The 27,421-nt window shown below is 38.8% G+C and overlaps 1 protein-coding gene and 1 non-coding gene across 2 annotated transcripts in view; one reads left to right on the top strand and one right to left on the bottom strand.

Moving 5' to 3' along the window:
* Positions 1 to 288: 288 nt before the first annotated feature.
* The window catches only part of C7 (complement C7), a 44,873-nt gene continuing 17,740 nt past the window's right edge, over positions 289 to 27,421 (bottom strand). The window contains exons 9-18 of the mRNA XM_019737256.2: positions 25,615 to 25,725; positions 22,378 to 22,544; positions 19,805 to 20,033; positions 17,707 to 17,884; positions 15,166 to 15,253; positions 12,811 to 12,943; positions 9,840 to 10,031; positions 5,893 to 5,983; positions 3,073 to 3,257; positions 289 to 1,583 (exon numbers count right to left, since the gene is read on the bottom strand). Of these exons, the coding sequence (XP_019592815.2) occupies positions 1,402 to 1,583; positions 3,073 to 3,257; positions 5,893 to 5,983; positions 9,840 to 10,031; positions 12,811 to 12,943; positions 15,166 to 15,253; positions 17,707 to 17,884; positions 19,805 to 20,033; positions 22,378 to 22,544; positions 25,615 to 25,725 (1,556 nt within the window). The 3' untranslated portion in view covers positions 289 to 1,401. The remainder of the gene's footprint in view (positions 1,584 to 3,072; positions 3,258 to 5,892; positions 5,984 to 9,839; positions 10,032 to 12,810; positions 12,944 to 15,165; positions 15,254 to 17,706; positions 17,885 to 19,804; positions 20,034 to 22,377; positions 22,545 to 25,614; positions 25,726 to 27,421) is intronic.
* LOC141570920 (small nucleolar RNA SNORA1) lies at positions 16,719 to 16,801 on the top strand. Its single transcript, XR_012495362.1, has one exon. It is a non-coding gene; the product is annotated as a small nucleolar RNA SNORA1 (small nucleolar RNA).

Genomic DNA, 27,421 nt, shown 5'->3' on the forward strand with positions numbered 1-27,421 from the left:
GCTGTAGTACCTATAGCTAACAATACTGTAATGCATACTCAAAAATTTTCAAGAAGAAAGATCTTTCTTTTTAGGGAGTAGGAGGAAACTTTGGGAAGTGATGGATATGTTTATGGCCTGGAGGGGAATGTACTTATCCCCAAACTCATCAAGTTGTATTATACATTACATATATACAGCTTCTTATATGTCAATCATACCTCAATAAAGTAGTTTAAAAAATAAAAATATATTTAAAAAGAACACATTAGCCAGTCTTTAAAATTAAACATAATACAGATCAAAAAATTCCAAAGGATAGTATCTTTAATGAGTATTTTAATCATTGTCATTTTAAGTTTTGTTAAAATGTATTTATAGTATCACAAAAATACAGAGATATTATTTGTATATAAAAGCATATTTTAAATTCCATTAAGCCCACTCATTTCATCTCCCACAGCTATTTTGTGGTATGGTTTGTTTGTTGTTGTTTTTTCATTTTGATGAGGAATGAATAAGGAATACATAGAACACCAATGCTTCAATTCAATCTACTTTCACAGCCCTCTGAAAAATATAGGCATGTATCCACAGTAAGAGAAAACTGTTCTGGCAGATACGAATCACTCAATAGCTTAGGCATGAACTGATGATTCCTACAAAAGGAAAGGGGGTAGGGGGCAAAGTGCAGGTCTTGTGTTGGACAGGTACTAAAAGAAGACCCATAGAGAAGACTACACTGTATTCATTCTCAGACAAGAAGGCAGACAGTACCCATGACTAAAGCATGATGAATTCAACTCTAACAATTCGGTGGTTCAATCTCCCGACAAGATTAGGGATCCTGACATGAAGTATTTGAGTCAATGGGCTGAAGTGTGAGATTATTATTTGGGATAGAATAATGGTACCTGTCTTTATCCATTCAAGGCCCCTTTGTATTCAGTGTCACTAAGGGAAGCCAGCCTCTCTAATCTGTTTGCCTAATCAACTTGGAGAGTATATTCTTGCCCATGGGCAGAGTCCATCATACTTCAAAGAATCATAAGGTTGAATGGAGTATTCGAGTTTCTCTAGTCTAGTCCTCTAATTTTCCGATTAAAAAGTTAAGGTCTAGAGAAGTTACTAATTCTTCCAAGAACATACAGTTAGCTCACACAGAGGTTCATGAATATTCTTCATCCTGACTGACATTTTAAGAAAAGAAAAAGAAAAAGAGTATCTGGATTCAGGTTAGGGGGAACAAAGGGCCATGTATATGAAGGTGGCTGGGAGTTGAGGGGAGAAGTGGGCACCAGAGGGGAAGGAGAGGAATGTGCCTCCATGCTGGAGATGTGGTCTAAAGCATGTTAGGCGAGTGTTTTCACTCAGACACAGCGGGCTGCTGGATTCTGTGCAAACCGATGGGCACCCAGGATCCTACTGGGTTCCCTCCTCACAGGGCCTCAAGCTGGTGATGGAGACGCTCTGCCCTCGGCAGCTCAGGGTGCCAGCCTCACACTCCGTCATCGTCCGCACCTCACCATTCACTTCCACACAGATGCTAATCCCTTCTTCCTCGCACTCTGTTGCTTCTCTGCAGACACATTTGCTGCCCTGGGCTGGAAAAATAAGCAAGAGAGGCTTAATGGCGCATCATGGAGATGGGAACGTCAAAGCACATTACCTCCAAAGTCACGATGTGGTGATTGGATTGCTGTCGAAGCTCCTGCCTTCAGTGATGGAATCAACTACCCCCGGGGAAAGCCTATAGGACCAGGAAAGTGAGGTATTTTGCTCCACTCAAAATAAGCGGATTTCCAGGCTGGTGCCAAGCCTCCTGTTGGTTGGACCACGTGAGGCTGGCGGTTCTCCCAAGTCCAGCTCTCTCCTGCTCCGGGCTGCTGTCCATGTGAGTCAGAATCTGAGTGTGACCTTTCAACGCCCAGACCAAATGACAAGATCTCAGTAAAGAGCCGAAGGGTCAAAAGAGTAAGGGTCAGAGACAAAGAACCAAAGAATTCAATGTTCTTTGAGAGAGAGAGCATGAAGCACAAAAGGCCTCATATCCCACAAAAACAAACCAGAAACAAGTTCGGGAGGATAGCACTGTGTGCTCTAAAGTTTCAAGGCTTGAATACATCAGCCAGGTATCTCCAGAAGGAAAGTAACAAGGTCAGCCAGCCGACTGTGGTGACTGCCAAACCCAACATGATCCAGAAATAGCTAGAATCACGAATGTCATTGTCTGTGTTGCAAACCACGATGGGAGTGCGGGGAAAGGTGCCCAGTGGGTACAGGACAAGATGGGGAGGGCCTGAAGAGCTGGCAGTCACCTTACAGATCACACAGTCCAACACCCAAATTGACAGATGGGGAAACTGAGGGCAGTGATGTGAGTCTGGTGACTCAGAACTTCCCCCTCGGTGATATACCTGAACCCATGGGAGGTGGGTCATGCTGGTGGCAGTCAAGATATAGCACTAGCAAATATTGAATCACAACTCAAGAAAGTAACTCTTTCTGTTCTCTTCAAATCCTCTGATTCCCTCTAGGAGAAAGTATCAGCCTGGCACTTGTATGCTTTTAACACCTTCCTAACGCTTGCTCAACTCCCTTTATCCCAACGAAACTATCCCTCAAGCTCTCAGCAGCATCTAGCTGGGATCTACAACCTTATTTTGTTTCATTCTATGTATTTTGATAGTTACCTGATATTTATGGCAAGTGAGACTTCCTTTTAAGAAAGTGATATAAAGTTTCTTTTCAAAAACAGTTATTTTTGTATGAGTCTATTTTTGAAAATGAGAACATAATATGGATAATACAAGGACAGAGCCAAAATCATGAACTTGATTGGGCATCACGGCTTTGAGACATGCAGACCGTCAGACTGCGTGTGGCGACCAGAAACTTGACCTGACCTGCTCCCCAGGAAGGCAGGGAGTGGGGACAGCAGTTCATGTCACACCAGTTTGAGTCTTGCACGTTTTCAGGGATCTGCTTTGATCTGCTGCTAAACTAGAAAACTGCATTTTTTGTTGTTGTTGTTTAAACCTCAGCACTATTACTTTAACATTTGTATAGTTACAAGTATGAAATGCCTCTTACCATCACATTTTCCCCACAGTGGACACAGGCCGCAAGCTTTCTCAGCTGAGGCAGGCAGAGCACAGCTCTCCCTACCCATAAGAGTGTAATTTTTACCCTGACAGTGGAGAACATGCATCTTGCAAACTGTCAGACGCAGTATCCTTTTGCTTCTCTCATCCCGAGCACATACATCCAAGGAGGAGCTGAAACAGATGTTTTAAATTACATTATTTACAAGATTTTATTCTTAATAGCTGAGGATGAGAAGTGAAAGGTCAGGCTCCGAGCTCAGTGCCTCAAATGTTATCACCCAAAGCAAAAAGATGGAACAGAAACTCAAATCCCCTTCATTACTAAGCACCCCCCAGCCAGATCTTCAAAATTAACACATTTTGCTCTTTATTTGCTCACAATTTTTACAAGCTTGGATATCTAGTTTCATCTAGAATAGATCAGACATAGCAAATTGAAGGAGAAGACAATGTCTGCTAGGGACAGCTGGTGGGTTGATGACTAGGAAGGAGACAGAAAATGTGCAAAGATAAAAACTCAGAGGTATATAAAACTGAAAACAACAAAAGAATAGGACAAACAAATGAAGAAACAAAAACTCATAGAATAGACAATATTTTCGGGGTTACCAGAGGGTAAGGGGGGGGGAGGCTCTGGAAAAGGATAAACAGGGTCTAATATATGGTGATGGAAGGAGAACTGACTCTGGGTGGTGAACACACAATGTGATATATAGATCATGTATTACAGAATTGTACACCTGAAATCTATGTAACTTTACTAACAATTGTCACCCCAATAAACTTTAATTTTAAAAAAATCACTGTGATGATAATAAACTTGAGGTGAACTGAAATAATTAAATAAATAAATAAATAAAATAATCAAATAAATAAATAAAACGCAGAGACTGTAGTCAAATGCGACCATCGACTGCAGGAGAAATTAGCTCTCCCAGCCCAGCAGCCCCGAGAGTTCAATTCCATAGGATAGCACCGTCCAACAGATGATGACTGAATCCTCAAGAGAAGATGAAAGTATTTTTCCATACTATTTGTTAGTGTCTATGTTTACAGAGTAGTTTAGAAATATTTCCATAAAAATTACTTTTTTCTTAAGATTGCTGCTAAAATGGTAAGATCCTTCTTTTTAGAAATGTTGCTAATAAAAACAACCACATTTCTGAATGCTGATGAATAAGGAAGGCATTACTGTAGTGAAACCTTAGACAAAATATTTTTATACAGTAGATGGAGTCTAATTAAGTATATGTGTATATATGTGTGTGTACATATATGTGTGTGTGTGTGTATATATATACATATATATGTATTTAGCTCTAACATTTTTTTCTCTGACGGAGAGCTAAATTTAAATGTAGTAATTTACATAATGTAAACAAATCCTTATATCTCTTTTTTATCTGCTTACTTGAACCTTAAACAGGACTACTCAGAACAGCTGAAAAGGCAGAGATTTTACAAGGCCACCTTGTCATTAGTAACTGATTTGAAAACATACCAGGCCTATAAACAGCAGGCAGCAGACCAACTAAAAGAATCAGGGAAGGTGGAAAGAGGATGAAGGTGAATCAATGTAAACAAAGGTTAATAGGAAATAACAGCACATTCAGAATATTCTGGGCCGACCACCACTGCCATTTACACTGTTTAGTTGTCCTCGTCACACAAGAAGTTACTTCCTATAAAATGCCACCACAATCACCATTACCCACTGCAGGTGTTCATGGAGTGGGATGTGTGCTTGGATGACAATAATAATTGAAAGCAAAGTAATTGGCCAGTAAATTTGTCTTTTGATTTTTATCGTTAGAGATAACCAATAACTCCGGGCCCTGGATTTCTCCCATTTGCCTCTCCAGAGTCAGTCTCCACTCTCCTCCGCCCCGCCTGGAAGGCCGACATGTATGGACCACGTCAACAGATTTCCTTGTCCTCTAGCTTTGGGTGCATTTGATCAATGGGGAGCACGGATAGGAGACTGGAAAGAGGGAAGAGAGTGCAGTTGGGGCGTTTATTCCCTTGGCTCACTCTGGGGGGACCTTTGAGGTCCCTAAAATGAGGGACTCAACTCCTCCTCAGCTGCCCTCTTCACGTCTCCCTCTCTGTCTTCAGGTTTTCATCAGTGCTCCTCCCCTCGCTCCTTTGGGCCTGGGCATGAATATATGTACCTAGCTGTGACCCACCCAGGACACCGCCATGTGGCTGGCAGTGCCCTTTACTCTCCCACACTTCAGTCAATAGTCCCACTTGTAAACCTCCTCTGTTTGAGCTTAATCATGCCATCGGTATCCGACCAGGACCCTGACACAGACATCCACTAACGACTTCAGATATCCTCCTACAATGGAGTGATGTCAAGTTGGGTCGCAGTCTTACAACGCAATCCAGAAACAGATATTTCAAGAATCAGAAAAGCAGCTGTTTTTTTTTTTTTTTTTTTCCCACTATCGGTATTGCTTTAAGAGTTTATCGCTCAAGGGAATGTCAGTCTTAATCCTCTCAAGCTCTAAACCCACAGATGACAGTTTTGTCATTTTGCACCATCTTATATAGAGAACAAGCAGTGCTGGCGTAGTCCTTCAGCCTTTCTCCAGCCAGATTAGAGCACTGCCTAATGCCACAAGGTGTCAGCCCTGGTGACCCAGGCAAATATAGGCAGCAGATGGAACAGATTAAAATGCAAAGGTCCTTAACCCTTGGTAAGTGACACCTTCAATCTAACAGAAACTAGCATCTAAGAAATCATTTTTTATTTATCTTGAAGAAAATAAAACAAAGAGAAATGAGCAAAGTCAGAGCTTACCCACATTCATAGGGCAATTTACAAACACATCTTGAGTTCTGCAGTTTCTCCCAGTGCTGACATTTAGGCACTGCCTGTGTTAAAGGGGCTTCTAAAAGAAAAGGATAAGGGAGATGCAATCATTAGAAGAGTTTCTTAGTGATAAACAACGTATTATTTTAATTGTCGAACTGGGCTCTGTAATATGCTCAAATACCACAAGTTTGTACAGTAAATGTTAAAGCTGGAAAGCATTTCATAAGAAACAAAGTAAAAAAAAGAAATACAGTGTTCCTAGGAGCACCCAATAATTTCATTGGTCATAGTAGCTACCATTTCTTGAGCATTTACTATTGGCTGTGCATTTTTTATGCATTGTGATATTTAATCCTCCTTAACAGATGCCCACTTAAGAGATGAGGAAAGTAAGAGTCAGAGAAGTTAGGAAATTGGTGCTAGTTCACAATTAATAAACTGGTCAAGCCAGGGGTTAAGCCCACGTTTGTCTGAATCAAGGCCAGTAGAGCAGGCTCCCTTTCATCAAGAAATTGGTGTTTATGAACTGTCGTGTGAACTGCATTTTGCCCACTGTGCCTACAGAAAACAGTCATATAACTAGACCTCTACATGGAAACTCTCTGGTATCCCCAGGAGATTTATAATTACCTCTTACATGTAACGTCCAAGTGGCCTTCTCTCAACAGTTAGTAAATGTCTGGAGGTACTTATGCTAATAAAAACCCTCTCCATTGTTTTGTGTTTTCTACAAACTGATCAAACATCAACCTTCATTCCAATTTTGGCAGGAAAACATCTTGGTCCAATTTACAAGAGCATAATTTGACTGTCATTGCTTTGGCTGTATACCCGACTACAATGAGAATAATCTACAACACCCTCCTAGTTTCACCTCCTGCCAGTTTCTTTACCATGGGGTTCAGTAGCATATGCTTTTTAATCATAATACTAGTTACCTGTTGGCTAGATCTACAAAGCAGTAAAGAAGAGCTGAAGAGCACATTTTAATACGCTCTGTGGAATACTTTCTTACTTTGGAAAACTTAAGAGCTTTAGGCATGACAGGAAAATCTCGTGAACAAGTCATAAACTTGTAAAAATAGTGGTAATGTGAGGTACTCCTGCCATGTCCAGCAACATCTGTAACAAGTATCATTCTTTAAGCACTACTTTTTAAAATCGTATTACCCTAAATGCAATGTAGTATCTTGAATTGTATCCTAGACCTCAAAAAGGACATTAGTGGGAAAACTGGTGAAATATGAGGGGCCGGCCCAGTGGCTCAGGCGGTTAGAGCTCCGTGCTCCTAACTCCGAAGGCTGCTGGTTCGATTCCCACATGGGCCAGTGGGCTCTCAACCACAAGGTTGCCAGTTCAATTCCTCGACTCCCACAAGGGATAGTGGGCTGCGCTCCCTGCAATTAACAATGGCAACTGGACCTGGAGCTGAGCTGCACCCTCCACAGCTAAAATTTAAAAAGGACAACTTGATGGGGAAAAAGGCCTGGAAGTACACACTGTTCCCCAATAAAGTCCTGTTCCCCTTCTCAAATAAAATAAAAAAATAAAATAAAAAGAAATATGAACAAAATCTGTAGTTTAGTCAATAGCATTATAATAATATTAATGTCTTAGTTTTGACCAACTACATTATGGCAAATTATGTGAGCTATTAATATTGTGAAAAGGGGAATAAAGGGTATATGGAAACTATCTTTGTAACTTTTCTGAAACCTAAAAGTATTCCAAAATAAATATGTTTTTTAATAACGTTATCTAGATCAGTGCTCCTCAACCAAGGGCAATTTTTTTCCCACCCCGGGACATTTGGCAATTTTCTGGAGACATTTTTGATTGTCTTGGTTGTCACCACTGGGAGGGTTCTACTGACATCTAGTGGGTAGAGAGCAGGGACGCTGCCAAACATCTTAGAATGCACAGGACAGGACCCCACAACAAAGAATTACCAGTCCCAGAATTCCAATAGCACTGGGGGTGAGAAAGCCTAATCTAAATGTACCCAAACTAAAGTTCAATAATAAAGCCACATAAATTAGTTCTGTATTATGATTAGAAGTTTATTTGCTAATCATTCTTAAGGATGAAATGTGAGATTTTAAATGTTTTCTAAAAGTTATTACAACTTCTTTGTGAAATATCACTTATAGAATTATCTAGACCCAAGACTTCCGCATTTAAGAAGAGCATAGCTTTGTTTTCTTCATAGCTTGATTATAGCTTGATTAACCAAATAGTCTCTTGGGGTCCACCTAGGGTATGTACCTTTACTATTTTAAGAACAAATTATCTTCACATCAAGACAAATACTGATGAGGAGCGATGAGAGTTTACTGTTTAATAGGTAAAGAGTTTCAGTCTGGCAGGATGAAAAAGTTCTGGAAGTAGATGGTGGTGATGGTGGATAGTGGTGATGGTTGAACAATAATGGGAATGGACTTAATGTCACTGAACTGTACATTTAAAAATGGTGAAAATGGTAACTTTATGTTATGTATATTTTACCACAATAAAAAAGACTATTGATACAGTAGGTGTTTTAAAACATTAACTTTGGAGGCTGAATAACCTGGAATTTTTTATTTATCACGGGCTTATTTTAAGGATAGTTCTGTTATCCACATCTTCCAAAAAAATACGCAGGTCTGGAAAACATCCATAATTAAAATTTTAATAGAATTTGCTACTGAGTGGGAGAAATTTCATACCAAATTGTGCTATAAAATGATGGAAACACACATTTAGAAAGACAAGTATATAATCTCATCTGGAATTAAAGAGCAACCTCATCAACTGTACATTGGTCTCTTTAATTTTAGAATTACTGGCACAGGTCCATTACTTCCAATGTCCCAAATAAATTTATATTTATGCTTTAGTGTATGTAGAAAATAAAACAATTGCCTCCAAGACAGGCCTTTGACAGCTAAAAGCACATGGGAACTGGCATGGCGAGCATTCCCCTGGACATGTTGCCCTCATGTTCTGTCGTCTATGGTCTAGTTAACACCACAGCCCATGTCTGCTGTCAGTCACAGGGCTCCATGCAGCTGTTCTTAGTCGTGACCATCTAATTCACCGAAAAGCATCACTCATGGAATCTAGTACTTCATCCTCACTATAGAGGACAAATGTCAGCATTGAACTAACAATTATACACTAGAGAAATAAAAATACCATATAAAATAGAATGCAATTGAATTTTTCTTTTTTCCTGCTTTTAATTGTTACAAACATATATTTTTCATTTATTAATAATTATAAACAAGGAAGAAAGAGGTTATTTTAAAAACTCCACCTCATCTCAAATATCTATGAAAAGAAATACTTTGGCTTTCCAAATCTCTTCCTACCTTCAGTTCTTAAAAAAACATTTTAATTTGCCTGATATTCAAAACACTAGACTTTTGGATTTCCACAATTGAGAACAACTTCACAAACCACAACACTTTTTCCTTCAATAATTTCTGCTTTGCAGTGTTAAATGAAAATGCTTTTAAATTTTCTATTTCAATAATACTAATAAATTCTCTGAGAGGCCAGAAATAAAACACACAGAATTTTATAAAAATTATGATCTCAACTCTATACTTAATAAAAGTGCATGTAAAAAATTAGAAGGAGACCAGAAATTAGTTTTTAAAAATCCTTTTTCTTAGCACCATAGAAGATACAAAGCGGATCTTTGATATAAAAGATTTCAGTTAAAATTCAAGAATCACCAGGGTATTTTTACTTTTCTTTGCATTCTATGAGTCTATCTGTACCATGTTAAAAAGATTCTTATCCAGTCCACGAACTGACCTCCTTCTTCTATAGGGGGTCAAGGATGGAGGGAAGAACTCATGGTCACGACAATTCAGTGCCATAAAAGACCATCACAAGACTCACCTAAGTGCAGGTGTCTTAGGACAGACCTGAGATCCACTCACCTTTCTGTACACACTGGATGCTCTTCATCTCAGGACTCCACTTAAGGCTGGATCCACAGAGAAATACTGAAGGACCTTCTAAGGACATGCCTCCGGAACAAGAAAAGGTCACCTTCTCGCCAACTGTGTAGGAAGCTTTGAGGGGATGACTCTGTATGCCATCCATCAGTGCAGGTAGAACACAGGCAATTTCTAAAGATGAAAAAAAAAGAACAGAATACAAGGGTTGCCTTCCTTAACCATCTTTAAAAAAAAAAAAAATGACACCCTTGAATGGTACTGATATAATTGTTCTGCTTTTTCACAGTAGAGGGCAAGGTGGAAGAAGTGAGTTCACTCTTAGGGTGTCCTAAAAGACATGTCCCACAGTGCCTGGCATGTAATTGGCCAATGAATGAGTGAAGACCAAAACAGTTTCCACCCTCCCATGCCTAGCCTCAAAGCAATGTGACAACTTAAAATGAATAAACCTTATAAACAGTGTCCTAAAATGTAGCCTTCTTTCAAAACCAGACTTTCCACAGCTGCCACTTATCTCTCTGGTTTGGTTAAGTCTCACTAGAATTTTCCCAAGAGCTGTACGTATTTGCATATCATTAGCATATATCCAATTAGACATCTTACTGTCTGAATTTTTAAAGAACTGCCTTTAATCTTGTAACCATAAAAGTGTTAAATGTTATTTGGTTTCCCATCTCTAGTTTTTCTTGCTCAATTACATTCATTAGTTCAAATCTACTTGAAAAAACAGCAGAGAAAAATAAGAAGCATGCACTTATGGAAAGCACATCAGAATTCACAATTTCTTAAAAAATCTTGGCAATCTTTCTAATGGATTTTGGACAATATTCTACAAAACACTGCTCTACGTTTGCACCAGTTTCATCAGAAAATCCATTTATTCATTCATTCAAAAACCACATCTATTGAGTGCCTATATTTTGCCAAGTGTGTTGTGTACTGCTGGGGATACAAGAAGATGCAAGTCATATCCTCAAAAAGCTAATAATCTAACATCAGATTTAGATGTTAGATTATTATTTGGCCATGACACAATTGCCACCTTTACAATCGTGCTCCCACCAAGACAAAGAGAAAGGCTGTACAAAAGTAAAGGAAAAAATATTCCAGAGAGCATCAGAAGGGTACCAAGGCAATGGAAGTTTTGAAGGTCCAAGATTCCAGAGAGAAAGGAAGTCTCAAGTGGTGATTACAACATTTGGTAATGTCTTTCTCCTTGAGGTATTTGTAAATTAGAAGGACAAAAAAATACTGAAAGGCTGCTAAACTTAGGAGAAAGCTGCAGCTCAAAGGTAGAAAAGCTGAGTAGAGCTTTTCACTGTCTCACAGGGTTAGGGGATCAAAAATTAGGATACAGTCCTGTAGAAAAGGAAGGACCTAAGTAGGAATTCCATACTAAAATTTCAGTTGGGATCCTTTAATGGCCACACACCAGGAATAAAGGTAAAGTGGGCATAAACCAGCCTCATTGCTCGCCGGAAACAAAACTGAATCTTCTCTAGAGAAAGATAACATCACCAGAGCCTCAAATTATTTCTTTACTGTTTCACACATAAAGCCTGGAATTCAATCAAAACTAATCTACATTGGGAAAATAATTAAATGACAAGATGGGGAAATTCAACAGAGAATTAGAAAGTATAGAAAAGTAGACAAGGGAATATCTAGAATTTGAAAATGAAATTAAGAACTCAATAGACCTCCTAAAGGCAGATTATTCAACCGTACAGAGAATTAATAAACTGTAAGATAGATTAATAGAAAATATTTAGAATGAAACATAGAGGGGGAAATGATGTAAAACAAAGAAACCAATGTATGATATATATTATATATATTATATGTATAGTCTAAAAAATGTATCATTTGTGTCTCATGAGGAGAAATGAGCAAGAATGGGACAGAAACAATATTTGAGGACACAATGATTAAGAATTTTCCATTAACATGAAACATTAAAGCACATAAAGACAAAGAAAATCACACCGAGACACATCAGAGTAGTGTTGCTTCTGGAAAACAAGGACCAAAAAAAAAAAAAAAAAAAAAAAGAATCTTAAAAACAGCCAGACAGAAAAGACATGATTTTCAAAGAAGAAACAGGAAGCCTAAGAGTGGACTTTTCACTAGAAAACAATGAAGTCAGAGGCAATGTAATAAAATCTTTAAAGAGTTTAAAGAAAATAATTGCTAACTGATAATTCCTTACCCAATTAAAATATCCTTCAAAATGAAGAGGAAATAAAGACATTTTGAGATGAACAAAGACTAGGACAGTTTTTTCACTAGATTCACAATAAAGGAAAAGGAGCTCTTCACCGGAAGTATCTTATTAATCTTTTCATAGAACCATTACTCCTAGCAAGAGAATATGTGTATTCTATTTCAGTAATCACAGCTCAATGACGACAGAGAAAGAGAGACAGAGAAAGAGGCAGAGAGAAAGAGGAAGTCCTACAAATCGATAAGAAAAAGACAGACAAACCAATTTTTAAAAATGGGCAAAAGATTGGACAGCTGCTTCACCAAAAAGGGTATCCAAATGGCCAATAAACATGTGAAAACAGGCTTAGCATCACCATTCATAGGAAAAAATGCAAATTTACAAATACAAATTAAAAAGCAAGATATCACTACACACTCACCAGTATAGCTAAAAAATATTAAAGATAGATGATGTCATGTGTAGGTGACAATACAGAGCATTCTTAACTTCTCAGATTCTAGTAGGGATATAAATTTGTACACTCACAAGGAAAACTTGTAGCATCTACTAAACCTAAACATATGTGAACCCTACAACTCACAAATTTCACTATATATTTTTTAATAAATATACACTTAAAAATATACATTTTTTTCATATGTATATGAAATCATTTATCTTGATTCATTCTCTTCCACAGTATTCTCTCATCTTAAATTTTATACTACAACCGAGGCCACTCACTCTGACAACGCATTTCCCCAACAAGCCACTGTAAATCTTCTCCACATCTGGCAACAGGGTCTCCAATAATAGAGTATCCTTCCTTACAAGTATATACTACATTTTTCCCAACAGGAAACATGGCATCTTCACCCTAAACAGAAATAAGAAAAAGAGTATGTGTATTTTGCATTAACAACATGTTTCTTTAGATATATTAGGCCTATAGATCATGCCTTCTTTTAATCATCAGGAAACCTACGTTCAAATAACTGATTTAGAAAATTGTCTATAAAAACATTTTCCGTGTATAGTCCTAGCCAACAACACTGGTCCCACCATTAATTGAAATAAAGCCATTAATGCCACTGTACTATACTTTATTGATTGCTTCCAAAATACCAAGCACTGTACTAAGCATTTTACTAAAATTACTTAGTGGACACTACCCAAGTAACCTCTTTCCCTTATACTTTCAGTTAAAGACAGTTTGTTATCATATTGTGAAAATGTTCTTGTCAGTTAACCCTTTGTAGCAAGATGTTAATGGGCAATACTACCTAACAAATACTATTCATGGGCAATACTACCTAACAAATGCCAGTATGAACAGAGAGATATATTCAAATTCTATCAACATGTTTATGAGAGTTTAAGTTTCCCCCTGATGACCTTTAGGGAAAGCAGAATGTTGATCTTCTCCCACCTCACCCACCAACCCTCACCCTGTAAGGGAAGTAATGCTGGGCTGGATTGAATTCATGGACATTAGCTTATAATGCCAGGAGGTGTAATTTTGTGATAAAAACAAAGAAGAATTTGAAGTCTGAGCCTTGAGTGGGGCATCATGCTCATTTGGGGCTCTCATAAGGTTCCTTTCCTTATCTGTCTGGTTCTCTGTCACCCAAGAGGATGGTGAAGAAATAGGCCTGGGAGAGGGTTTGGAGCTGGAGCTGGACCAGCTCTGCTGCAGGCAAAATCCCAGGGCACCTCCTCTTTCTCATTGTCAGTCCTGGCCCAGTCTGACTCCATCACGGAAGATGGTAGGAAACAGAGTGCCCACGCAGATTCTGAGGTTTGAAGAAAATCGGGGAGGACATTTGATCTGCTTTTTGTTCTAGCCCTTAGGCCTTCCTCTGCCTCACAAAAGGGACTTCTGTAAGGGGAAGGTGAGCTCCACGGTGTTCAAACGTGGCTCTATATCAGAACTACTAGTAGCATTTTAAAAAATTACAGAGACTCTCAGGCTCTCCCCTAAACCTACAGAATGAGAAAAAATGGAGGGCAAAGGGCAAGCAAGCAGTAATCTCTAGTATTAAAGTCTTGGGTGACTGTGAAGGAGCATGTCCATGGGGCAGTGTTTGAAACCCCTAGCTCCTTACAGGACACCACATGCACTGGAGTTTGGGGAGCAGCTACACAGTGTGCTAAAGTACATGAGTTTGTTTGGTCTCATTCTCCAAGCCTATGTTACTTTCAGGAACTTCGTGGATCGTGGTGACCATAGTGGGATAGTATGAGTGTTAGAGATGCTAGGTTCATCTTCTCTCTCTACACACACACACACACACACACACACACACACACACACACACACACACCCCTTCCATCTCCCAACAGTACCTACATTAGGGAAAATACAGCAAAATTTCAGTAGGTGTATGTGCTAGGACCTGGAACTTGAGAGGCAAAATCATTCATGGAGAAAGCAAGGCTGGCAGCATTAAGGTGGTCCTGATGAGCAATATGTCCTATGTGAGCCAGGAAGAGACTACGCTGGGGCCCAAGCCTCATCGTAACAAGGAGTGAGAAGAGCATGAATTAACAGGGCCCCAAAGCCAAGAAAATTCCCTAGAATGACAAGAGGCAGGTGCCTCGTGTTCCTTCTTAAACAAAAAAACTGCCCAAAGTACAGTGACCCATATCTCACCAATACTGTCTTACTGGCTCCTGGAGTAAACCTATGCTTCATCCCAAATCTCATATTTATGGAAGATTTTTTTTAAAAAAGACTCTTTCAATGGCAAGAATAGGAAAAGTTCTCATGTTGAAGAACTTGCTTATAGATTTCTATTTTAGTGGGAATGGAAATGTTTAGCAGTCCTCTGGCATGATTACATTTCTAACACTTTGGGCAGCGGTATTGATTTACCTTATCACAGAAGACATACTGCCTTCTGCAGAATTCTAATCACCGTGGGCCAAAAAATAAGTCACAATCGAGAACCCTCACCACTGAAACTAAAATACACACATAAAATATTTTTAGCATTATTTCACCATGGAAGAAGGACATGGATTATGACAACAGTAAAGAGGCAGAACTGGGAGGAAAGAATATATACAAAGGAAAAATATATATCTTTCATAACCAACTTGAACAAATCCGTTTTCCAAGGCAGGAGGTGATGGACAGAATTCCTTTGGAACCAAAGACAAAGAGAAACAGTGAGGTTCAAGCAATCTGGAAGGAAAAGGAAACAAAATATAATTAATGTGATGGATTTCCACAATATAATAAATGTTTTGCACCACAGTGAATTTTTCATTTGCATCTGAAGGGACTCCATTCATGTAAACATTGTGATATTTTTGTCATTGTCAGGATCAAAGATCTGATCACATCTTGTGATAGAAAACTCAGATATAAACTCAAGTCTCCAAAAGATAACTACTATGTTAGTAGTAGGAAAAAACAGTAGAAAGAAGAAAAAATTAAATAAAAGTGATTGGACAACACACCTCCTTTACGTGATTTCTAGAGGTCACCTGTCTCAGACGTACTTTTTGTCCTATGATTTGGTTCTGAAATGCCTTTAACACAGAATTAGTTCTGTGTTAAAAGTAAGGTAATCAGAGTTAGTGATTCTGCAAGAAAGGTAACACAAAATAATAACTACTTTTGATTGAGCCTTTACTGTGTGTTTGGCACCTTGGCAGTTGCTCTACAAATGTGTGTTGCCTCACTTCACATTCACAGTAACCCTATGAGATAATGTGGAGAAAACAAAGGCTCAAAAAATTTGAATAACTTGTCCAGGGTTATAAAATAAAAAATAAAAAATGCCAGGGCTGGATTCATGTCTAATCACTTAGGCTCCTAAAATCATGCTTTTTCTACCTCTCACAAGGCAGTATCTAGGGGAAACTAATAATAATGATGATGATGATAACGATGACATCCCTGATTAAAATATGGTTTTCAATAATGCCACTGAGGTCAATACCACCAGCATTACCTCCACTGCAAAGATATGAAATCTGAGGGAAATTCTTACAAAGAGCCTGTGAGTGTTGCCTCCTTCTGAGCTGAGTTCCTTATATTCTTGCCACACTCTGAGGAAACTCAGAAATGTGAAGTATTGATCATCGTTTTCCTCTTTGGGCTGAGGGAGAGATTTCCCCTCCTTGAGCACCAAAAAGAGTGGAAATTCCTTCAATGCCTTCCTTAGGATGCCCCTTCTCTCCAGCTCTATGTCTAAAGGCAGGGAAATATACCCAGATGGGCAGAGGCCTCCTCTGAGACCTCACCTTCCCAGAGATGTGTACCCTGAAGCCAGCATTCCCCTCCTACCATAATCCATACGCTTGCCACCTTCCTCAGGCAAGAGATATACTGCTTACTGGCAGGTTATGAGGCACCAAAGACCTAGGAATACGGCGTTCCATCTCCCTGTGCTTTCACCAGATGCACAAGTATCACATCTTTCTTCAACTCACATGACCTTCAAATTATCTGACTAGAACTTTTGCTAGTCCCTGATCAGAAGAGGTTACTAAGGATAGTGTACAACAGTGGGGTGTGTCATAAAGAATTCTGACTCCAGGGTATGATTCAGCAACTAAGCATTTGTGAGATACTTTTTGCGAGGTCCTGCTAAACGAGTGTCAGACAACCGGGCTAATCAGTCATGATATTAACCATCTCCAGCAGCTACACTGAGACGCAGGTAGGTCATGCTTCCATCACAGTAAGTATATTGCAGTGGTGACAATGAGACCTGTAACATTTCAGCCAGGCTCCTGAGTAAAAACCGGATGTAACAAGACTTATCAATATTAGAAAGGATTAAGGAATAATACATTTTAGATCATGTGCCAAAATAGCAATGTGCTTCCTAGAATTTAACTTCTAGGGCCCTAAAATAGATTGCTTAAAGAAACTGGATCCCAAAGATTACAGGTGGGGGGGAATTTTTGGAGTATGTCCATATTCGAGTGGAGATCAAAGAAGCGCAACTAAGAGAATTGTGGACTGACAGACACGACAACTGCAGATTGAGCATAAAGGGCTATCTTGAAGATTATAATTTAAACTCAGGATAAAATACAGCAGTGGAAGGAATCACATGTGAAATTCCTTCAATAAAAATTTTTTGATTAAAAAAATATATATATTAGCTATGTCAAGCATCTGGCCTTAATGCTTAATCCAAAATAAATAAGTAAATATAGAAGTAGTGTGTATGAAAAGTAATACAACTATTATTGAATGTTTACCCTGTGCCAGCAACTGTACTAATCACATTACATGCTTAATCTTATTTAATTCTGACAATGATCATTTTATCCACTATTATTATCCTAATTTTAGAGGTGTGGCAAGTAACCTGCCCAAGGTCCCGCAGTCAGGAGGTGGCAGATCAGTTGATGCGGCAGCTCACATCTCCTGGGCCAGACTGTCTCCCTGTTGCCCAGCCTTTTAGAACAACGTGTCAGGAAAACTTGAAACACAAGTGCAAGGTGGCTACAACATGCTTCCCTCCTTCAATTGACCCCAGTGCTAAGGGCAAAGCTGTCACTGGTAAAAATCACCATTTGTCTTTTAAATCTTTTAGTAGCAGCAATCCCGTATCCCACGCATACTGCAAAGGCCACCGTGTTCTATGTAATTGCAGAAAGTCTGGTCTCCATTACCGAAGATGCTTCAGCTCCTCGTCTTCGTCTCCGCACTGCCTGCTTTCCGACGTTTCTCCAATACAGGACTTCCCACCCCCACTGGGAGGTGGGTTATTACATTCTCGGCTCCTTGTTTTCTTCCCTTGAACACAGGGGCCCCAAGAGGACCAGCAATTCCACTGTCCATCAACCCCTCCTACACGATAAGAGAGAGGTTGTTCAGAAAGTACTTGGAGAGGAAGATGTCAGAATTTCATGCTAAGCTTTCTGCTCATGTGGTCATTGGGGAGAGGACAGTCTGGGGATTTATTACCCTCACTATTGACTGAAGTCGTCGACAATGGCTAAAGTGTCTCTGCACACTGACTAGGTTTGTGCATGTTAAGGCTGCATTAACGAACTTCTTGCAATAATATCATAAATTTGTTTATTATTTTACAACCACTTCAAAGCACGTTCACATACAGGATATCATTTATTTGCTGCTCATGAGAATGAATCCAGGTGAGCAGGAGGTCTGCTACCATTCTCATTTGATAGGTGTAGAACCTAACACAAATTAGTTAAACGTCATGCCCAATGCTATAATGGCTGCCAAGTACGACATCCAGACTGTAACTCTATCTTATGGCTGAGTTCAGGCTCTTTTCATCACTCCACAGTCTCTCAGTAAGGCAAGTAACTTCCTATTGTTCAAGAAGTGATAGGACATGAGAAGGGCATAGTGTCCTGTTGGCTTCAGGCTGCCAACCCTGGGGCTGGCCCAGCACTGTACAAAATAAGGAAATGCGTAAGTAGGAGACATGCTTTTACCTTTTGTCAGCATTCTTCTCCAATATTATAAAAGGCACTTCTTGAACCCATCCTGGCCACCTTCCACCTCATGTGCCAATTCATGAGTCACAGCTCATGACTCACAGTTCTTCCCCCATCATATTCCTTGGCAAATTGAAATTCCAAGGCAAGAGGGAACTTGTCCCATATTCTAAGAGCTTTGTTTTCCTAGTTAGGAACTGATCTCAGAAACTATTCCCCAAAGCATTGTTTTCTGATAATAGATGGGTGTGTTTACTGCTCCTTAGCTATTTCTACTGTGTGACCTAAATCTCTTTTTGCCCCCCACTCCTTAGTATCACAAACACCAAAAGTAATTTGTATAATATTTTCCCATGATCTCCCTTCTGCTTTCTTCCATAATTAGAAACTGAGTTAATAAAGTAGTCCCCTGAGTATATTAATAGGAGGTAATAATAGCTTGACATATTATAATTGCTACCCTATTCCTTACCAGGAGGGCAAGTTTCCATTTTATTAAATAACTGGAAATTCAAGCCACAACAGAATGAGTCGGTGGTGGAATTTCAATTTGCCAGGACAGTTCACTTGGGAAGACATCTGGAGGTAAGAATGCTTTCCTGATGCTTGTCTACAAGCAACCATAATTTATTCGTTTATTGAACATTTATTAAATGACTTCTATGAATCAAGCCCTATGTCAGGAATATAGAAAAGAATCAAATAGTCTTGATCTTAAGAAAGGAGCTTTCTAGAGGGGAGAGATATATAAATAAATATAAAAATAAGTATATAGTCTCATACTTGCCTATTCATAAAGTCAGCTTCACATGCCCTGCAGTAACGTGCTTAAAGCACCAAGCACACTGTTGAACGTACAGCAGATGTTTAACAAATACATGCAAAGAATTGATTAACAGGAAATAATTCAAAATAGAAATCGAGATGTTTCAAAGCACTTGCCATCGGAAAGTTGGTCAATGCAAAGCCAAGCTCCATAGACCTATGTTATAACAAAACCTTAATGAGGTGACTAGGGAAGGACAGAGGTGTTTTAGGCACTAATCGACTCTAATGGGGGATGGGGAATGGTGGGCACGGTGAGTCTGTTAATTCAGATGGAAAAATAGGGACAGCAAAGGGTCTTGACCCCAGTAGCTATAATCCAGAAGTGGAAAAGGGAGAGAGATACTAAATTAAAATGCCCAGTGAGACTTCCTCCTCTCCATATACAAAGAAGCACAGTCTTGGGGGCCAGAGGGGAAGGGTAATTCCCTTCTCAGTGGGTCCAGCATAACTAGAGAAAATTCAGTGCACTGACCTGCTTCATCCTCTACAAGGACTCCTTTCTCACATGCCACACCAAATGTGTATGGTTTGCAGTGGCACTGACACTGGGTCCCCTCAACAGTGGCAATGCCACCATTTTGACAAGGCCGGCAATGGCAGGGGTCAAATTCATCCAGATATTCCTCAAGAGCCCGTTTCAGGTATAGCTTTTTCACGGCAGCACAGGGTATTTCCTTTACCAGCTCATACAAAGGTGTCAGCTGTACAGATAAAGACATCACAATCAAAAATCAGGATTTTAGGCAAGAATATTTTCCTTTTGGCATTTAGGCTCAATCCCCATTAAAACAGAATCAAAAGCCACTCATGTTAATTCCAATTATTTCTTGTTCAAATAAGGAGAGAAAGCAATTAACTTTCTTTGCAAGACAAACCTAGGGAAAATTACAACCAGAGAGGGAAGGAATATTTTTGTATCTTGTGTGCATGCATAAAATCTTTAAAAACCAACAGGACATTCATTTCCTAGTTACTGAAAGATTATTGCCCCCTTTCAAAGGACGGAAGAAAAGGAAATGCACTTAAATTACAGTAAAGAAACAAGTACAACTAAATTTAAGATTAAATATCCTGACCTTGAGAGATTTAACATGTCTCTCTAGTGAGACTATGACTCTTCCTCCCTGAAGAACTTTAAAACAGGTAGGCATTATTTCTCTGTGTTGGTTATGTCTGATGAAAAGCAACTTTGAGACCATAAATATGTTGACTAAGCTTTAACAATCTGCTTTCCCAAGAACAAAAAGTCTCTGTTTTGTAGCATTCGTCAGTTTCTGCAGTGTAACTACGGTCCCCATGGCCGATTTCAGGTCTGCTACCTCATGACATCACTGAGCATGAAACTGGGAAGATGTAGGTACCACTGGCTTTGGAGAGTCAATACAAGCTGGCTGCAGCACACCACGGCGAGTGTGGAGATGAACTCAGAGAGTCAGTCACATTTCCCTCCATCTCTGCCCAAGCTCTTCTGAACTGGATGGCATTGTGTGGTCATGTATTGTGTTTCTACTTTCTCTGTTCCTTTCCTGTCCAGCTAATAAGTGAGCACAGCTAACTATGACAGTTACAGTCCTAGGTGGAAAAGTGCAGTTGAGAATGGTAAAGAATGTCAGTTTTCCCCTAATTAACAACTTGGGATTTTTAACGATTTGTATGGGATACTGACAATGAAAATAGGCCATTTTGAATATTAACAAATGGCACTTTAAGATAAGACTTCCTGGGGAAAAGTCCCCTCCCCCTTTATCCTTATTAGGAGGCAAGTGGATGCAGTATGGTGTTAAAAAGGTAACTTGAGAAATACTGCAATTTTTTCTAGAGTCAGAAGTTTATTTTTTCATATTTAAAAAAAATTATATTAGTTTCAGATAGAAATATTGCAATTTTTGAGTTTATAAAATACGTCTAAGTTTCTTAATCTCTAAAAGTCAAACTTCACCTGGGACATTGCTCGACTTCCATGGCAGGGAATCGATCATAGAATCAATTCTGCTATAGCATTTTTTTGAAAATGTGAATTTGTTCCATTGAGATTGTTACATTATGAACAATATGAGCATAACTCAAAGTTTGTGTTTTCTTGCATATAATTTTGTCCACAAAGAAACACCAGGGAAACACAAAAAAATGGACACAACTGAACCAAACCACATAGGAATACACAAAACGCAAACAAACACCTCAAACATCCTCTAGTTTTACAACCTGTATAATAAACTACACCCATCTACATCTGGTGTTACAACCATCTGTCATTTCTGATTGTTCTTCTATCACTTCACAATAATTCACAAGCTGCAATTGTTCTATCACCCAACAAGCTTCAGATCTTTTTCTAAGTAATGTGCCACATGTTTTGTAGTATATGCATTTCTTAACAATTTAACATGTATAAAACTGTGCTACTGTTTTTTGGTGGTGTTTTTGGGGCCTATCTTTCTTTTTTTTAATGAGTGTTACAGATCAAGTTTTTGAGTGTTGTGTCCCTAACCCCATTGTTCCCATAAATCTGATGGTCTTTCTATTGTGCAATTTTGCCTTGCTCTCTGAATTTTAGGAACTCATTTGTTGTCTTACAAAAGAACGGACTGCATCCAAAACATCCTAAAATTCTGCTAACCAAGTTGGTTCTATCTTAATTTACATGACTCTAGGAGCCTACAAGCCATGACCACAGGAAGAAAGGTGATCTGACAAATGTAACAAGCCTAATGCCTCCTCCTGCAAGAACCTATAATTCCTCTGAATTAGACAACAAGAGAAATAATAAAATTTAGATCAAAAGCTTAAAATGCAAATTTTGTCACTAGTTTCTCTTGGGATTTACAGGACATTTAACCTTTACAACTGAAATATGGACATATAAGATAACAAACCTTCTTTTTCTTATTATTATGGATGCATTCATTTTACCATACAAAACATATTTGGGATACAGGAAATGCTAATTACAGCCTTTCTGTTTAACCATCTTGATTTAATCTCATTTTCCCAGAGCAAATCAACATGACTACATTCTGCTGCTTTAAACAGACCATCACATACCTTTTGTTTTATGACTTGGGGAAGATCAGTCACAGATCTTGCCCAGGAAGAATATCGTTGTTTGTTTCCAGCAGGATTGTCCAGCTCCAGGAAACTAAGGCCAGACACAAATTTTGACTCTCCCCCTCTGACAATTGGGCTCCCTCGCAACACATTGTCCTGAGTTCCTACACAAGGAGAAAACAAATGAAGTAAGTCAGGATACACAAATGAAAATGAAAATGAGAACATAAAAGTGAAAAAAACCTATCAAGTATTAAAACACACCCCACCCAACTGAATGGCATTCTGAGAAAGGCAAAACCATGGAAACAGTAACAAGATCAGTGGTGGCCAGGGGTGGGTGGTGGGAGAAATGAATTAGGTAGAGTACAGAGGCTTTTCAGGGCAGTGAAGTTGTTCTTTATGATACTATAATGGTGGCCACATGTCATCGTACATTTATTTAAACCCATAGAAGATACAACACCGAGAGTGAACCTTCATGTGAACTTCGGGTGATGCTAATGTGTCAGTGTAGGTTTACCAATTGTAACAAATGTACCACGGTGGCCCTAGATGCTGAGAGCGGGGAGGCTGTGCCTGTGTGGGGAAGGGGGTACAGAGGAACCCTCTACTTTCTGCTTAATTGTGCTGTGAACCTAAAACTACTCTAAAAAATAATACCTATTCAAATAGAAAGAGAAAGGAAAAATAGTCATTGCCTGACAATAGATGACATTAGGGATTTATTGTTCATATTCTTAATGTTCTTAGTGTAATAAAGAATATTATGGAGACATTCTTGCTTCTTGGAAGATACATCCATATATTTAGGGATGCAGCATCATGATGTTATTTCCAAATGATTCAACAAATATTTTAAATACATAATATTTGTATATTGCTAAATAGTCAATATTATATGTAGATACAATATTGTATGTAGATAGCAAACCGTCAAAATAATAAATGTTACATAGTGGAGATAGTATATCGGTGTTTATTACTCTGTTCCTTCAACTTTCCTGTATGTTGAAAATTTGTCATAATAAAATGTTGTGGGTTCATTGTATCTGGGATACTAACTAAGCAAAAAAGCTATTAATTAACAGGCATACAGTAACACATGAAAAGTGTTCTAAAAAGTTGAAATACTCATTTAATCCTTTTTTCCATTTATGTGCCTAATAATTTCAGAAATACTTTTATCTCCATTTTTAATTGGTTTTTATACTGGTCATGACCAGAAATTTCTAACTTGCAGGTCAGATTTGGGGTGATTTTAATTTCCTTTCTTTTAACTGAATTATACAATTTCATACAATTTTCATGAAACTTTGCAAATTCAAAAATTGTACTTGTATCATCAGAAATTATGAAAGCCTGATATTTTTAATAAATTCCCTGAAGTTCTTCCTCATCCTCATTGTTAGCTATTTTTTAATATGCAAGTAGTCACCCTTTTAAGGAAGTGTACCGCAAAGTTCAGTCCCTGAACTACCTGAGTCAGAATCTTCCGGAGTGACTGCAGATTTCCGAGATCTACCCAAGACCTGTGACAGAATAACTCAGAGCAAAGCCTTGAAATCAGCATTTTAACAGGCTATCCCAGGTAATCCTCGTGCACACCGGGATTACCTCGTCTGATAATCCCTGCCTTAACTGGAACCCCTGTTTACAAACCACAGACTCTAAAAACTCTGTTTTTGTATTTATTTTTAAGCCTGTCACCTCCCTGTCCACACCCCAGTAAGTGCTCTGCTCCAGCTGGTCCTCTTCCCTTAGACAATCAGCTGGGTACAACAGCAAAGAACCCAAACTGTGAAGCCAGATGTATGCATCTCTGTCTCGTGTCTGATGCTTACCAACCATGATATTGGGTGACCTGTCTGTTCCTCAGTGTTCCTGTCTGTAAAATGGGAATATGAATAATACCTAACTCTCAGGTAGGAGGATTATACTGGTTCATTTTTGTAAATCACTTAGTGTTATGTTTTGTTCAATACAAAATAAAATGAAATTGGTGAGCAGCTTCCAATCACCGGGCCAGCTAGTGACTGATGTCAACATCTTTCCAAAGCTCCCATTTCCACTTCTATTTCCAGATCATTATATTTCCATCTTCTTCAAAAACTTGTCCTCCTCCTTTGTCATGTCAGCTCCTTGAAGAAAGGCACATTCTCTGGCATATTCATTGCTATATCCCCAGTGCCTAGGACAATTCCTGGCACATCCTATGGCCTTCATAAATAGGTGAGGAATGAAGCAATAGAGTAAATAAATGTGGTTTTACTACTCTCTCCCCCTCCACCTTGGAGTCATCTACCAGTATGCCAAGGACCCCCACTTCTTCAATGAGAACTTTGGCACCTGGATCAGTCTTCACCTTCTCCGCAGCATCTGCCATCACCCCCGGGAGAAGCTAAGCTCAAATGTTGCTTAATCCATGGCCTCACACGATGCCCTGCAGTCTTGCTTCCATCCCTACCACACTAAGAATCTCTTCATTTTAAGGCAATTCAGTGGTATTTGCCAAATCCAGTGAAGAGTCCTCAGTCCTTTTCTTATTAACTGCTCTTGAGCATTTCTCTCTGTTGACCTCTTTTTTTCCTTTACTTTCCATATTACTGCTCCTTTCCGGTTCTTATCCTTTCAGACTCTTCCGTCTCAGTCCTGCTTCTTTCTCTACAACTTTATCCTTGTAACCTTTCGCTTAATCGCTCCCTGTGTTAAATCCTTTAATGGCACCCTTTCTCATCCGAATGAAATTCAAGCTCTTTAACATGGCATCTACACACAGTCTAAATCAGCTCACGCTTCCAGTTCCGTCTTCAGTCACTCAAAGACTCGCACACCATATTCCTCAACACCCTGTCGCCACCAGGAGCAGCAGCAGCAGCAGCATCCACCAAAAGCGTCACTGAGCATCCATGTCACAGACTGGACCTGCATCTTCTCCTGATGGTGTCATTTTTCTAGGCTTGTTTGCTAACTGCCACCATGGGGGAGAAAGGTGTTGTATACTGAGGACATATTTACAGTAGACAGGAGATAACTAGTGGACTTTCCACTCTTCATGAGTCTCATTGCCATGACATATAAAATAGAGATCAGAGGCAAAAATAACCAAATATATGAAAAACACAAAATAGGATACCTGCTAAAATTTCCAAGGCCCTTGGAGACCAGGAATTAACCATAAGACAGAGGGACGGAAGTGAAGGTTGTAATATATATTGCCCCCTTCTCATTTACCTGAAGCCTGTTTTAGGGCATTTTCCAGGTCCTTGCATTTGCTCTTTGAGAATTGAAACAGAAAATTAATATCTGTAGAAGAACATTTCTTCATAGTTGATGAACTGAGACCTGGGGGAAGAATTAAAAAGTGCTTAATTTCTGCATTTGTTGAGGACCTTTGAAATGCAGCCAAGAGTGCAGTTAAGAGGTTGTTTCCTACTACTGTGCCCATCTAATCAAGAGTGAAAGGATACGTACATTTTCAAGTGCTCTAGAAGAGACAAGGGTCAGTGAAAGTGATATTTAATTTTTGTTGTTAAACAAAATAACAGATGCAAGCACCTATTTAGGAATGAAGCGTCATCTGTCTGAAAGTTACTTTCAAATAGTTCAGCAAATATTGGCTTCCATTAGCTTTGACCAGACAACGAAGGATATGGAGGTGATTTCCACATAAAATAATGGAGGGAGCAGAAATTAAACACCCCAAAGAACGATATCGTTCACCCATCCATAGTCAACACCTCAAGCAAATACATAAAAATAGGTATGTGATGGCCTCCAGCATACCTACTGGAGAAGCTAAAAGCTGGGTTCTTGTTCTACAGTAATTAAGTCATAAAACCCTACCTGCTTCTACTATCTCCATCTTTAACATCTTCACTATCTCTGGTGTCTAACATTTCTTTTCCCTGACTCATCACCTTAGTATGTGACAATTTCTACTCATTATCAAATGCATTTTTTAAAGGAGGATAGAAAAACAAAAAAAGTAAGGAAATGTATTTTTCTTGTGTAATTTTGCTAATCATATTATAATAACCTCAATATTTCTGAAAAAACAAATGGGGGCATATATTATATCCCAGGAGATTTGATTATATATAAATTAAAACTTTTAAGAAGAACAGAAACTGCTCAAGAGTAAAATTATTACTCAAAATAAACTTTTGCCAACTTGGGAAGCTTAAAAAAGTTTCTCCCCATTTCCTTTAAATGCTAAGGGGAAAAAAAAAGGGCAGTGAAAATGAGTTTAGATCAAGCCACTTGCTGGATTCATTTTCCAAAGAAACATTGTCTCTGTCATTGCTTTAAAAACAAAAACAAAACAAACAAAAACAAAAAAACAGAAAAGAAAAAAAACCTGTGCTTGTGCAATTTATTCCCAACCTGTGAGGTTAGAAAAATTCAAATTCTACTTAAATCTTGATTGGTAAAAATTAAGTCCAATGGAAAAAAAATAGCCAATGGAAATACAGAAAAACATTGTAGTTTACCCATAAGAGAAGGTTACAAGATCTCTGAATCTCATGTAAGAAGTCTTACTCTCGTCTAAGATTACAAGAGCATCACATCTGATGAAAAAGATCCTGAAGAGATGATTTGGAATGGAGAAGGCAGTGTAGGCATCATCTTAAGGACAAAGTTGGGACAGAGGGGGTTTGACTTGGAACATTCATAAACCAGGGCCAAAAGTTCTCTGGCGAAAAGGAATGGATACTAAGACACCACTCTCTCCCTTCCCACATTGGGGCAGCTGGTGAGGTTTGTACTATCTTTGTGAAATCAACAAAGCATGAATTCAGTGGCATGCCCTTATTCTAACAAAAATCAGGCATTTCTAGCAGCAACATAGCATAAGAAAAACTAAGCTGACTTTAGAGCCCATGAAACCTCCTTATGATCTATACGCCCTTTGATGAGTCTTCTCACAGCACTGAGTCTCCGTTTCTCAGTCTGTAGGACAAGAATTATAATGGCTATCTCACTGGGTAATAGTGAGCATCATTGCTAACATACGTAACTTGCCTGTCGTAAGGAAGGC

Source organism: Rhinolophus sinicus, linkage group LG03, assembly GCF_036562045.2.
Source record: "Rhinolophus sinicus isolate RSC01 linkage group LG03, ASM3656204v1, whole genome shotgun sequence".
Taxonomy (NCBI): domain Eukaryota; kingdom Metazoa; phylum Chordata; class Mammalia; order Chiroptera; family Rhinolophidae; genus Rhinolophus; species Rhinolophus sinicus.